The following is a 15,118-nucleotide window of genomic DNA, read 5'->3' as shown; positions in this document are numbered from 1 at the left end:
TAGCCGTCGTAGCTGCTATGACCTCCAAAAGTTCACGGTACTTCGGGTAGCACCTTCACACGCTGGCATGCATATCGTCGGTATTCAATAAGCAGTCGTACTGCACTGATTTGCCCGGATCTGTTCAGGATCTCGGGAGCTCCGCTGGAACGCGTCCTCCTACATGGCTCTCGTAGCCACGCCCCCACCGGTACCGTTAATGCCGGTGCTTCCGTTGTCCCCATTCCCATGGAGTCCTATGTGACTCCATGGGAATGGGGACTTCAAAATTACTGGTGCCTGACATCCCGGCCGCCGGGGAAATACCCCGGTGTTACCGGGAAGTCAGGTGCCGGTAATTTTTTTTTTGAGTTTTATCCATGTAGTACGACAGTACATAGCATGTGTAAGCATGAGTTAACAAAAAAAACAATCGTGATCCAGGCAAGTACCTTTTCCCAATAGTTTTGGACCACTGGGCATCCCCACCACATGTGGATGTAGTCCCCCCTCTCGGTCTTACATTTGCAGCATTGCCTGGTTTTATCCTGGCAATCCTCTGCGGGGGGTAATGCCATCGGTGTAGTATTTTGATGGCTTGATGGCGATACTGGAGGGAGGCCGTGGATCGGTTGGCCCGCCTGCACATCTCCGCCCACCTCTCGTCATCAATCTCCTCTCCTAGGTCCTTACCCCATCGTGTACGCGCCGGTTGAGGATCCCTGGGGACAGAGAACAGGAAGAGTTTGTAAAGGCGAGATATTATCCCCTTAGAGCCCCTCGCAGATAGGAGAAGCTTTTCGAAATCCGTGAGATCCCTCCTGAGGGTGTCGACCCAGGATGGCTCGGTGAGGACACCCTTGAGCTGGAGGTAGCAAAAGGGGGACAGGGTACCAATTCCCAGGGCCTCCTCGAGGTCACTTAAGGGCAGAAAAGAACCCTTCACCCAAAGATGGCCGGTCCTGCTAAGGCCTGCCTCGAACCATGACTGATACGCCGCTGGTTCTGCTATTTTGGCCAGGAAGGGAGGGGCCCAAATGCAGCTCAACGGGGATGGCCACGTCGTGAGCCACCGACAGTAACCTCCCTATCCCCACAGGGACCACAGCACCTTCAAGATTGGATGATTCAGGACGCTTCTGGGGATATTCTTCCTCGGGACCCAAAGCCATTCCTCTATTGTGACAGGGGCAAGGGGCCCGTTATCCATAGCAACCCATTGTTTTTTCGTATCTGGGGAGAAGTGATCAGCCAAAACCCTCAGCTGAGAAGCTCTGTGGTACGTTTCCAGGTCAGGATAACCCACTCCCCATCTTCCTTAGCCCTAGTCAACACTTCGTAGGAGATCCTATGCTTTTTGCCCGACCAGAGGAAGTTGAGCAGGACTCGCCTTGTTTCTATAAAGAAGGTCTTGGGGATTATCACCGAGAGCATTTGTAAGAGAAATAAAAACTTTGGGAGAACCATTTTTATGAGGTTAAGGCGCGCCATCCAGGAGAGCCCCGATCCCGCCCACCTCTCTACATCTCTTCTGATTGCGGACCAGAGGGGGGGGAGGGGAGTTGGCTGTGTACAGTTCCTCAAGGTCACGCGTAATCTGTACTCCCAAATACCGGAATCCCTCTTCAGTCCGTCTAAAGGGGAGCCCTTTCACAAAGGCCATCTCCGGATCTGACAGGTTCCCACCCATAAACGCCACGGACTTATCCAGATGGACTTTATAACCCGATAACTCTCCATAGCGCGCGAGACCCTGTAATAACCGGGGGACTGTTTGGGACGGTCTGGTGACGTAGAGTAGGGCGTCGTCCGCGAAGAGGCAGATTTTGCATTGCATGTCTCCCATCTGAACTCCCCTAATAGCCTCGTCATTGCGGACTGAGATTGGGCAGGGTTCCATTACTAGTGCGTAAATTAGCAGGGACAGGAGACATCCCTGCCTTGTACACCGTTGGAGGGGGAACTCTCTTGATTCTGTCCCCTTTGCCACCACTCTAGCCGAGGGGGAGGAGTAAAGCGCGGCCATCCACCCCAGCCACCTAGGACCCATCCCCAGAGATGCGAAAACCTCCCCCATGAAAGCCCAGCTAACCCTGTCGAAGGCTTTCTCCACATCGAGAGCCAGTAGGAGAGCCCCCTCGTCCCGGACCCCCACTGTGGCAAGTATATGGAGTGTCTTCCGTACGTTATCAGAGCCCTGCCTGTTGAATACGAATCCCGCTTGGTCAGGGTGTATCAGGCCTGGAAGGCAGATCTCAAGTCTGGAGGCCAAGATTCTGGTAAAAATCTTGGCATCTAGGTTAAGGAGTGAGATGGGTCTATAGGAGCCACATTCAGTCTGGTCTTTACCGGACTTGGGTATGACGGTGATGAGGGCTTGCAGAAACGTCGGTGGAATTGAGTCTCGGCTCCTAATCTGATTGAACAGTTTGGCTAAGGGCTTCACCAAGATCGATTGGGTCTGTTTATAGAAATCAGCCGTGTAGCCGTCCCCACCCGGTGCCTTTCCTGCATTCAGTCTCTTAATGGCGCTCTCCACCTCTTCCTCTGAAATCTCCCCTTCAAGGGCCCCCATGTCTTCGTCGGATAGCTTGGGGAGGGGGTGCTCCGCCAAGTAGGCTGAGATATCTTCCAGTGATTCGCCTGCTTGCCTGGAATAAAGTTTGCTGTAATAGTCAGCGAAGCAGTCCGCTATTTCCTCCCGGCCCCTGTGAATCCTGCCTTCCCCATCGCTAAGCTGGGCAACCCCCCTTTCCACCCTGCAGCCCCGGGATCTTTGTGCCAAAAGAGTCCCCACCCTGTCTTCCCGTTCATAGTATTTTTGCTTGGTGTACCGCATTTTCTTAACCTTCCCTATAAGAACCGTGTGTAGCTCTTGTCTTTTGCCCTGCATTTCCTCTAGGAGTGCCTCTCTGTCTATTCCGGGAACGCCCAGTCTAGCCCGCAAGACCCCCAACTCTGCACAGAGTTTGCACTCAATCAGGCCCCTCTTCTGTTTACGCCTCGAGCCCTATGCTATTAGGAGACCCCTAAAAGTGGCTTTTCCGGCTTCCCATACTGTGGACATGTCGGTCTCGCCATTATCATTCGTCTCAAAGTAGGCCGACATTTCTTGTTTCATAAAATCCCGGAATACGGGGTCCCTACGAAGCGTGTCGTTGCACCGCCAACGAGAGGATCTTGGGGCGACAGGCAGTGACCAGTCAGCCATAAGCAATTCATGGTGCGGCCACGTTATGGCCTCTACGCTTGGCTGTTGAACCACCCCGTCCCCTCCTCAGAGATTAGCATGAGGTCAATTCTAGTGTAGGTATAGTGTGGGGGAGAGAAAAAGGTGTAACCTCCCTGACCCGGATATGCCCTGCGCCAGACGTCCACCCAATAATGGTCTCTCAAGAGGGCGTGCAGGGCCAGGTTATCCTTGGAAATCCCCTTGGGCCCCCCTCCCCTGGCAGACCACCAGTCCAGACGGGGGTCAGCTACCAGGTTGAAATCCCTGCCCAGTATCATGGCCCCTTCTGCCCATTCATCCATGACATTAAGGATCTGAGTGAGGAACTGCACTTGCCCTGAATTGGGCGCGTATAAGGTGGCCAGGGTGATGCGTTGTCCCTCGCAGAACCCCTTGACGCCTAAGAATCGGCCCCCAAAACCTCACTTAGTTTCTACCCCCGTGAGATGGAACGCCCTCCCCAGGAGAATACCTACCCCCTCCTTCTTGGAGTTCGCATGTGAGGCCCAGTAATTGGAACCAATGTCCTTCCCCTTAATTCTGGATTCCCTTCCCTGTTTGTAGTGTGTTTCTTGTAGAAAGAGGACGGTTAGATGTTGTTTGTGGAACATGTTGCTCGTGAGGGACCTCTTATTTTGGGAATTAAGACCCTTGACGTTCAGCGTGCCTATCCTTCCTTCAATCATTATCGTCTTTTGGAATGTGCACCTTGAACCCCTCGTAACATCTGCGTTTCACAGCCCGCAGCCAAGCAAGTATCTGTGATTTGAACTGGTTCCCCCCCTTCCTCCCCATCTCTTTCGCTAATCCTTCCACCCCCGCCCCCCCAAGCCCAAGCCTCCCCTTCTGCCCCCCCCCCTTCCCTTGTAATGTAGGGCGTTCGTCCACGTCCCCCAACAAGTGTCGTGGTTGGTCAACGACCCACCAAGGACTCTAACCCCAGCCCCGGGATTTTTTGTATTAGGGAATCTCAAGTCTTGGAATCAATATAGGTCTACCCCACCAAATCCTCGGTGCAAATGACCGAGGTGGAATTCTGGAACCCTGAACCCCCGCTTCAGCCTGTAAACTCCAAAAACTCAGACTTTCTACGTGGGTCATCACAACAAAACAGCTAACATTTAATAAAGTTCTGCCCGCCCTCCAAACCAACGGGCCGCATGTCGCGCCAACGCGGCGCCCAGGCGTGGCCCCCCCGGGACCCAGGACCCCTTACTGCCAGATCCTGGGACCGATGCTCATCATAGGATTTCCTCGACCTTCGGAAGGGCGGTGCTGTTATGGCTTCGGGTGATCCTCGGAGGTCGTTGACGGGAGCCTGGTTTTCCGAAATTTCCGGGCCCCATTGACTTTAGATTTGCCGCTAAGCTGTCCCAGTCTGTCGGGGCCCCTCGAGGGTCTCGGGCTCTTCCATCTTGGCCGCTTGAGTGGCCTGCCTGGTCGCCGACCAGGTCGTCCGTGGCTCTTTGAATGTCTTCCTCAGATACCAGGTGATGTTTCTCCCCCAGCCATTCAAATTCCAAACTGAAGGGGTGCCCCCAGCGGTATCGGACCCTCTTTCCCTGAAGCCATCTTGTGAGGTTTCCACATTTCCTTCTCATTGACAGGGTGAGAGCCGACAGGTCCTGAAAGATGGACACCCTGGAGTCACCGTATTGAATATTGCCAAGGTTCCTCGCTTTTTCCAGAAATTTAGCTTTGTCCTTGTAATAGTGTAGCCGGGCCAGGACCGAAAGCGGGCCTCTGCCCCCTCCTCCTGCCCGATGGACCCTGTCAAACTGAATCGCACCTTCAACGTCCGCCCCCAAGACAATCCTTACGTTTTCATGTACTTTGCCCTCAAGGCCTTGTATGGTTTCTCCCTCGGCCTCCACTAAACCAAAAATACGCAGGTTATTCCTTCTCTCCCTGTTCTCCTTATCGTCCCCCTTGAGCCCGAGTTCCTCTTCGCGTCTTTCCATGTCCCGGAATCTGATTTCCATTTGGGTCTCAAGGAGAGTAGTGGAGAGCGGATTGTTTTCGACTCCCTCCATTCGATCTTCCAAGGTGGTGACTTTAGTCGTGAGGTCCGCCAATTTGGCTCCCATGTCCGTCCTTATCCCGCGGATCTCCTCCAGAATCGTCTGAATATTATTCTGGATAGCACCCAGGTCTGGGGGTGCGGTGGAGGGGCCCCCGGTCGCCATGACGTTCTCGCTGGCCACAAATTGGTATTTCGACAGGTTTTCTTTCCAACTCATGGGAGGCTTGTTTTGGCCACCTGCTATTGGCGAGGCGGGGGGGTAGCGTGTTTTCCGTGGTCGTCCCAGTGCGTGTCTGGCTTGTCCGGACCTGTCAGTTCCCCCTGTGGTGGTGGTTTTGCGGCTAGGGGGCTTTGGATCACAAGTGCGTATTGGGGGTGGCGCGCTCCCGCTTCGGCCCCCAGGTTCTCGGACCCCATGGGTCGCTGTGCGACGGTGGCCTCCTGGTGGCCTGTAGGTCCGCTCAATGTGGAGAGGGTGCGGGCATCCAATTTCCAGGGCCCCGACACTGCTCTTTTTTACTCGGCTCCGGGGTCCCGGGATCACCCTCGGTTGCCGCCCGGTGGGATCAGAAGAGGGGAGGTCGGGGGGGCACACTCCCGCATCGGCCCCCTGGCGATGTTGCTGCCCTGTGGGCCGGTGGCCCTCTCTTTTCACTTGGCTCTGGGGGTCCCGGGATCACTCTGGGACACGGCCCGCGTCGGCCCCCCGGCGGCGTTGCTGTTCCGTGGGCCCTCTCTGATTCAGGCCTCTCCTGCGTTGGGCCGCGTCAGTCGCGCTCTGCCAGAACCGTGCCCACTATCTAGGGCCGGGGCGGGAAGCCCCGATGCGCTGCGGGTGTACGGCCTCGGGTTCTTCCTCCGTGCGGCGCCGCCTCCTCCTCGCCCGTGGCTTCCCCACTCCAACCGAGGCCGCGTATGCGCGGCAGCTGCAGCCTCCTCCAGTGCGCCGCGCCGAGCTGTGGGGGAGGAGCCGTGGGAACTTTCAGGCCCGTAGAACTCGGCTCAGGGGTGTCGGATTGGCACCCGAGTTGGGTGTAGCGGGGGGCCACAGGCTCCCACAGTGTATGGTGGGGGTCTCGCAGGTCATGGGACCCTCGTTCTGTGCTAGCACTGTCGTTCTCCCGAAGCTGGGTACGGAGCTCGAAGCTCAGGCGACCATCCTGCCTGCGCCCCCTGGTGGCCTTCCCCTGGTAATTTTTTTACGGGTCCGGCGGCAACCCGCCAGTATCACCAGACGGGTTACCGCCAGACCCGTAATGAGGCCTATAGTCTGCTGGATGATGACCATGGCCTGCTGGACATCTGTCTCCCTGTTGGAGAAATGGGATATGCAAAAAACAACAAGGACCCTCTTCTTTGGTGCCAACTTGCCAAAAAGGAGGATGCTGGCATGGTGCAGTGAACTTATGTGCTGATACAGTTCTGTGACATCGTCTGCAGTGATGTTTTTCCTTTAAGTTGTTTGTAATTTGCTGCAGCAGTTTAAGTAGCATTAAAGAAGAAGTATTTAATCCTAGCCTCAGAGTCCTTTGTAAAATCACAATTCCTTCTGACAATTGTGTATATTGCAAATGAAAAGCATTGGGTGCATCATTCCACTCAACTTGCGGTTATGCCAATTAAGTCTCACTGAAACAAAGTAAATACAGCATGTCCTGTTTTCATGTGAACCAATGAAACTTTCAGAAGCAAATCGACTTATACACTTGTATTGGTTTGGAAAACAAACAAAAAAATATGAATTTGGCTCAGTGTTATTTATGGACATTTCATGGGGATTATTCATGATTTTGTTTTTGTATGTCAAGTTTCTTTCGCACTACATAGCTATTTTACATCAGAAGAGCACTGTCTAGAGTCTACATGCACCCTACAGAGTGTGCTACACAGAGGTTTTGATTGTGATACAGTTGTACTTGCTATAACTTGTAAATTATTTGTATACAATAGGTTTTATCTTTTCAACATTTGATAAATGTTTACCAATTGATATGATATGATAGGTTATTTTTAACATGCTTAATACCCAGAGGTTTCTAAGCGCAGACCCGGGGATCGAACCTGTGTGGCTCTGTGCCGCCTTGCTTCCAAAGCAGGCACGTTGCAGCTGAACTATCCTCCCTGGCTTAGATATGTGCTTGCTTCACTTGTATATAATGTTAATGCAAAGGAAGACATTATTGTATAGTTCCTTGTTATACAAAAGATGAGCAGAGAATTGCACTTATGTGCCCACCAATCTTTGAACGCTAGACATAAGACAGCGTGAAGGCTGTTTAACCGCAGGAAATGGCTCAGCGGTGCTATTATCTACAGCTGATGTACTGGAAGAGATTACACCAACACTAACTGAAGGGTAGGCACATCCGTTTTTTCATCGCTAGTACAAACGAATTATACCCAAACAGATCATGTCAATGTTCTGATTAAGTGCAAATATACACTTAGTTGCATACTTCAGCTAACAGAAATGGAAATACAAAATGAATGTTTACTTACCAATCACATATCTTTCTAACTTTCTGGCCAATCTGATCACCCCAGTGGGATATTAAAAACACAAACTGCTTTTTAAACTCACCCTAAAAAAAGAGAAATGTTCTTTAGGGTGTTCCAGGCAAAACACAGAAGAACAGTACTATATTTTACAGAGATAGAGAAAGCAATTCATACAGCACACGTCTTGCTCCCAAAAAATAATTGAAGGTGGAAATGTTTGCCCTCCATTGTACATTGGATTTGCACTCTACAAGGTTCATAGTTTCAAATTCCATTAACGTCAACTCAGGATGTGTGCATAGCACATTCTAAGAACCAATTGACATTGGGAAGTTAACGCATAGTTTCTGATGTGTTGTTTTCTGCACAATATACTACATATAGCTCTGGCACATGTAGAAACAAAAGTAAGTTATGTTTGAATGTTACAAAAGCCAATGTCCCTCCAGAGCAGATCATAATGTACTAAACCATGTCCCTACCATGGCTAATGGCCACAAATTGGACTGGGTTATTTCCAATAACATCGAAACAAACAATGTTACCACTACTCCCTGTATATGGTCTGACCATTACAAAGTAGTTTTCAATCTATTGATCCCTCAGTTAGCAAAAAAACCTGGTAACGATGCCAAGTAAGTTTACTCAAGAAACATTAAAAAATATCAAAAGCACAGATTTACAATCCTGTGTTAACAGAATCCTGGCCGACATTAAGGAAACAGACTACTGTGACACCATCATAAGCAAATATGACCATCAGATGTAAAGCTTGATAAACCAAAAAGCACTGAATCGCGAAAAAACAGTCAGGCCCAATTCCAACTATCAAAAATGGTATACACCAGAACTGACCAAACTTAAAAAGGAAAAAAACCTTGGAGAAGCTCAATGGCAAAAAAAACCTACAGACGACAATAAGATTAGTTGGAAGTCACTAGAAAAATCATATAAGAACCGCATTAATGAAGCCAAAAGGAATTATTTCAACAGTCAAATTGAAGCACCTGCAAGCTCAGCAGGCAAACTCTTCGACATACTAAAATCTATCGACAAACCCCAGGCCCTGGTTCCCAATTTCAATCCCTCCCAACTAGAATGTGATAACACTCAGACCGCTTTCGCCAATAAAATCATCAAAGCGAGAGAACGAATTGCATCCGCCCCTCAGACCAAGCCACAACCTAACCCTTCAGTCGAAATGACGACTGACATGGGGATAGAGAAATTCCAATTTCAACAAATTTCTATTGATACCATGAAGAAAACACTGGCATCTATGAAACCGTTGTCCTGTGCGGAGAGAACAAGCTTCCACCGAAAATCATTCTTGAACAGACATTTTCGCCCCATTATTTACTAAAATTGGAAATTCATCTTTCAGAGATAAAACAGTGGCAGTTAATATAAAAAAAGTCACCATTACCCCACTGGCAAAATAAACCACTGCAATTTCACCCTTAAGGTCATGGACAAAATCGCTACAGCTCAACTACAGGAATACATAGATAAAAATGAGTTCTTACCTCCGCAACAATCCGGCTTTAGAGCAGCACATAGCACAGAGACAGCAATGCTAGACTTACAAACAAAAATGCTGGAAATCATGGACAAAGGTAAAATCGGATTACTAGTGCTTTTAGACCTAAATGCGGCATTTGACTTGTTAGACCACCAACTCTTACAACAAGCACTAGCAAAAACGGCAAACTGCTCCAATGAAGCAATAAGCTGCCTCACCTCTTTTCTAGAGAACAGAATTTCACGTGTCCATTGGAGAGACACATTTTCAACTGAACATAACATCTCGTGTGGAGTTCCTCAGGGAGCCAGCTTATCACCGCTGCTCTTTAATATCTACATACGCCTCCTGTGTGAATTACTGGAACAACTTCAAGTATTTTTCACTAACTATGCTGACGACACCCAGCTAGTTATGAAATTGAGCGGTGATTACGTTAAAGACAGTATTACATTGAATACCATCTATAAGAATATAGAAGAGTGGATGAACAATAATTGGAGGTGCCTTAACAGCAACAAGACCGAGTTAATGATATTAGGATCCACCCAGGCTCGCGCTAAACTGACATCTGACTACAAGGCATTCCAAATCAAGGAATCCTGCATTGATGTAGTTGGTAAAGTCAAAACACTTGGCATGATCTTGAAAGCTACACTCATTGCAGATGCTCAAGCCGTGTATGTCAGCAAAAACTGCAACTACTATATCAGACTCCTCAAAGCAATTAGGCCCCTTCTCAATGAGAAAAAGTGCGCCACTATAGCCAGAGCCACCATTTTATCGCGCTTGGACTATGGTAACGCACTCCTTGCTGGTGCCAGCAAACAAAGCTTACACAAGTGCCAACTGATTCAAAATCAGGCGATAAGAGTTATCAAACAAAAACTAAGGAGAGACCATATCAGCGAAGCCAGACCAGACCTACATTGGTTGAAAATGGAAGACCGCGTACAATTCAAGTCCTTGTGTCTAACCCATAAATGCCTTTATGGAAAAGCCCCTGCCTACCTCAAGACCAAACTAACACCCTACAACCCTACCAGAACATTAAGATCTGAAGCCAAGGGACTGATAACTCCTAAATTCAAAAAAGAACTAGGTCTAGGAAGAACATTCCACACACGTGCGGCAGCTTTCTGGAACAAACTACCGACAAGCCTCAGACTAGAATCTAACCTATATTCTTTCCGTAAAAAACTCAAAACCATGCTTTTTGAGTAATCCTAGATAAGACCCCACGTCCTTTGATGGCCTAATCCTGATGTACAATGAAGTGTCCCGTTATTGTTCTGTCCATCACTGTCTGTCCGTGTCTCCACGTATGCTCCCCGATGCTTGCGAGCAGTTCAGCGCATTACAAATAAACAAATAAATAAAAAAAAATAATAAATAAAATATAAAGCAGTAGCATGCAGTATGGAAAGAGTACAGTGTTCTTTGTGGGGTCAGAAATATGAGACGGACAACTTTGTGAAGGTTTTTCAAAAGATGCCATTTTATTAACTCATAAATACCTCACTATCCCTAACCCAATGAGGATTTCCCTGCCTAAAATAAACTAAAGAAAACACTAACAAAAGGTTTCTGTCCCTCACACTTGTACATACAACAACTCAACAAGGTAATATATGGCAGTACAAAAGCAACAAACATAACAGTAAAGCTACAATATAATAACTGTCCCTCCTTATAATCTGGGTGAATTTCCCTTCCCCAGATTGAAGCAGGATTCTGTTCAATAGTTTAAGGAAATCCTGTCTTGTATCAAAGTTCCAATGCAGTTCTTTTGATTTCCACTTAGCAACAGAAAGTTCCAACACTTCAGAAATATTCAACAAGGTTTCTTCCTTTTAAGAAAAACAATCTTCTTCGCATAAACCCCGAACAATTTTTGAATTCAGTAGGATGAAAATAAATGGTCTTTGTCAGGATTATTCTTCAACCACATATTTGTTTAGAAACAATTATACACTTCCACAGCAGTTTATACAACACTTTCTTCAGCAATTAAGTTTTGTCAGGATGATTCGTTAACACCACTTTATAGCACTTCATCAACTTCCACCTGGTTTACTCCCATGCCAGGCCTACTACTTCAATGTTCTCTGTTTGGGTATACTCCCCTGCCCGAACATGATAAAGTGTTACCACAACCTCTGACCTAGTGTACTCCCCTGCCAGCCCAGGAAAGTACACGAAACATGTGCTTCTGTGTTTAAGATCAGTTTACAACAACTTTGCGATGCCTCTGGCTTCATAACACCACGTATTAGGATTCACATTGGTGCTCTTTATTACACTTTTGTGATTTCCAAATCCTCCGAGTTATGTTCCACTCCTGAATATCCTTTATCAGAAGGGCAGCCTTCTTGCCACTTTTGTTTCCCCAATTCTTCATTAATCAAATACTTACAATAATATGGTTTCACTCTATCTCTTCTTTGGCTTTGGCAATGTGGGTTTTCACCAGCTTCGTTTATGCACTTCGTTAACCATGGGCAACTAGATTTTCAAACTTTTGAATCCCTATGTGCCCCCTCTTGACTTTGGCAATGTGTGTTTGTTTTAAACTGCCTTGCTTTAACTTTCTTTTGGCTTGGGCACTGGTAGTTTGTATTGGGTTCTGAAATTGTCTTCTCTTGGTACTGGCTTTCAAACAAACCTGCATGCTTAAAAACACAGTCAGTTTTTCACAAAATAATGCTTTCTCTGCTTTCTGTCAGTTCGGCATTCAAAATTGCCTACTTTTGTGGTTTTCCGTCTACGCAATTGCTTTCTGTTGTAAAAGTACCTGTACTGAGCACGCGAGCGGTTACAGAGCACTTCCGGTGTCACAAAAGCTTAGTGAACTCACCAGTTATGGCGTGTGCATCCGTTTCCATCGTTGCTCCCAGGTCCTCTGCTTCAGCGGCTCCTCATGGTCTGGCATATGCTACTTACAGTCTGCCGCTGCCTGCGCCACTCGCACAGAGCTACCTCTGCTCCAAAGGCTCTCCAGTGCTCACCCGCCACTGGAGACAGCCTTGTTGTGGGGAAAACCTGTCAAACTGCCGCTTCCTGCAGCGCAGCCTCTGCAAATCAGGTCTCCATGGGGCAGGCTTCCCTCTCTGATGCTTCCCATGCGCGGCCTCTGCAATTAAGGCTTCTGGAGGTGAAGACCCTCTCAGGACTGGCTACTGCTCGACATTTGACAGTGGTCCCGGCGTCCTCTTCCACCTCCAGTCTCTGCTTCTGCTGCAATGTGGAGCATTCACAACTCCTCCACCTATGACAACTGCTTTCCTACTAATGTCCTGCACCTGAGAGGGCCTTTTAAGCCTCCTAGTCTCCCCCGGGTGTGTGTCATGTCCATTAACAAGCTGCACTTTGCAGTTTTGTTCCTCTTCAGCCCTCTTCTTCGCCCTAGTACTTTGGGAGTTATGGGACTTGGAGTCAATACTGTAAAAATCAGTTTCTCTAATGGGAATGTTGTTTTCATGATCATTTCATTTCCTAACCATGTTCCTTAAAGGGCTAGCACAAGGATAATTTGACATACTCGGCTTTACAGAGAAATAAAGATTTTTAAAGTCTAAATTGCTATTATTTTATGACCTTTCTTTACTATTCCTTTGGGGTGTAGGGAAGCATCCAGTTTTATGAGACTCCTGTCTTTAAAAGGGGTTTCATTTCTTTCAATGCCCAAGGGTCTATGAATGTTTACAACCATATTAAGATGTTCAACTTGGGGGGTTAAAAGCTCTCTCTTGCAACAAGCCATTACAGATATTGATATTACTGGCATTTCATCCCTGGAGAAAGATAAATACCACGCCTCGTCCAAAGGAGTCCTCTTATTTCCTGGCCCCTTTTTCCTCCCTGGTGATCCTCCCGCAGAACACCACACCCAAGGTCAGGAACAGAAAGCGTCTGCCTTTCCCTGGCCACCTGGGAGGAGACTTTAGGTAGGGTCTTTGTGAGGACTCCGCAGGATTCGTCACAGTTCCAAGTAAGGCATGTGGAAAGTTATAGTGAAGGAATGTGCAACCCGTGGCTCTACAGATGTTTTGATGCCTGTTCAGATGAACTCTGGGGTGGACTTTGGGAGGCCAACCTATCATGGTGAACAGCAAAGGCACTTAAGCCTAGTCAAGCCCAATTGACGTAGGTAGCATAACGGTAAGTCTTAGATTTAAGAGGGAGCGGGAGAGTGGTCTAGCACTACAATGAGTCCACACAGAACACCACCAATAATTCCAGTTAGACAGGCAAGTAAAAACATATACATTGATTTGTTATGCCTTTAAAATACACACCACACAAAGGAAACCTCTAGGAAAATATTGTCACACACTTACTATAAAACCGATATATACGTTCACCCTTAGGCGAAGAAACAAAGCATTTGTTTTAAGAACCAGAGTAAAACAGGTAGGTTTTCGGATGTATAAAGTTCCATAGAGACACCTTAGAGTAAGAGTAACGCCAAAATAATTCGACAACACTTAAGAAGTCCAGCCCAAAGATGGTGTAGGGCACCGTGCCCTAAAGTCAGGTTTTCTATTTATTTATTGGATATTTTTAAGGCACCTATACAACAAACAAATGGTGTTTGAAGGCGCTCCAAGACAATAGGGGCAAGGAAGTAAGATAACATTAACGGTCCTACTAGGCCTTGTGACATTCGGATTGTGCAAGTGCAGGAACAAGAAGTGCTGGAGGAGGGAGGGGAGCGGTGCCGGTCTGCACAAGATGCGAAGTGCTAAGGTGGGAAGGGAAGTGAAGGGTAAAGAAGAGAGTGCAAGTGAAAGGTGGGTGCAGGGGGGCGGGAGGGCCACAGGGGATAGGCGAGTGCTAAGGGAAGCCAGGAGGGCAAGTGCCAGGGATTGCAAGGAGTGCAGGGGGTGAGGGTCCACATGCTAAGTGCGAGGAGGGGGTGGACTGGGCGGGGGGCTGGTTCCCTGTAGAACTCAGAGGGAACCAGGCAGCCAGTCACTGCATCAAACAGGGGTGTTAGCAGGGGAGAGAGAAGGAAGAAGAGAAAAGGAGGGTCTTGAAGAGCTTCCGGAACATGAGGAGATCCGGCTCCAGCCGGAGAGGGGCAGGGAGACCATTCCAGAGGGAGGCTCCTGCGGAGGAGAGGGATCTACCCCCCCACTCTCTACTTAGAGAAGCATCTGATACACAGAGTTGGAGCTAGAATACCAAAGGACTCTAGCAGAGAGGTATTTAGGGAGAGAGAGTTAGATGTAGCAGGGCCCCAAAATGATGCAGAGGGTCTTGAACTTGATCCTAGCAACAACCGGGGGGGCAGTGTAGAGATTTTAGGGCTGGAGAGATACAGTCTCTAGGCTTGAGGCCAAGGATAAGTCTTGCAGTCCTGTTCTGGGTAAGTCTAACAGGGCTAAGAGAGGAAAAAGGAAGAGTGAGGAAGAGGCTGTTGCAGTAGTTCAGCCTAGAGAGGACCAGAGCTATGAAGATATGGCGTTTCTGGGGAAAGGTGAGGAAAGGGAGAATGCCTCTGAGGAGGTGCGCTGATAGTTGGCTACCTTGGCAAGGTCAGCTATGTGAGGAGAGAAGGAGAGAGAGGAGTCAAAGATGACAACAAGCCTCACATGAGCGTAATGGGAGGGGGCCGATAGAGGTGGCCAGAGGGTAAGAGGGAACTAGGGAGCTGGTGTCCCAATGAAAAGGATCTCAGTCTTATTGGCATTAAGGCAGAGATCATTTGGGGCACACCATGACTGAATAGTAGTCAGGGATCAGAGAGGGGGAAGAGGAGGCAGTAGAGGGAAGCTTGAAGGAGAGCTGCGTGTCGCCTGCATGACACTGGAAGTGAGGAGAGAAGGAGATCAAGTGGCCCAAAGGGGCAAGGTAGATG

The 15,118-nt window shown here is 48.4% G+C and overlaps 1 protein-coding gene across 1 annotated transcript in view; it reads right to left on the bottom strand.

Moving 5' to 3' along the window:
• ATP6V0A2 (ATPase H+ transporting V0 subunit a2) overlaps positions 1-15,118 on the bottom strand; it is a 721,136-nt gene that overhangs the window by 502,502 nt on the left and 203,516 nt on the right. Inside the window, exon 7 of the mRNA XM_069619692.1 lies at positions 7,734-7,816. Coding sequence (XP_069475793.1) covers positions 7,734-7,816 — 83 coding nt within the window. The remainder of the gene's footprint in view (positions 1-7,733; positions 7,817-15,118) is intronic.

This window comes from Ambystoma mexicanum, chromosome 10, assembly GCF_040938575.1.
Source record: "Ambystoma mexicanum isolate Mex_15411 chromosome 10, UKY_AmexF1_1, whole genome shotgun sequence".
NCBI classification, from domain to species: domain Eukaryota; kingdom Metazoa; phylum Chordata; class Amphibia; order Caudata; family Ambystomatidae; genus Ambystoma; species Ambystoma mexicanum.
The sequence above is the reverse complement of the archived record's forward strand: the minus strand, read 5'-3'. Positions and strand labels throughout refer to the sequence as shown.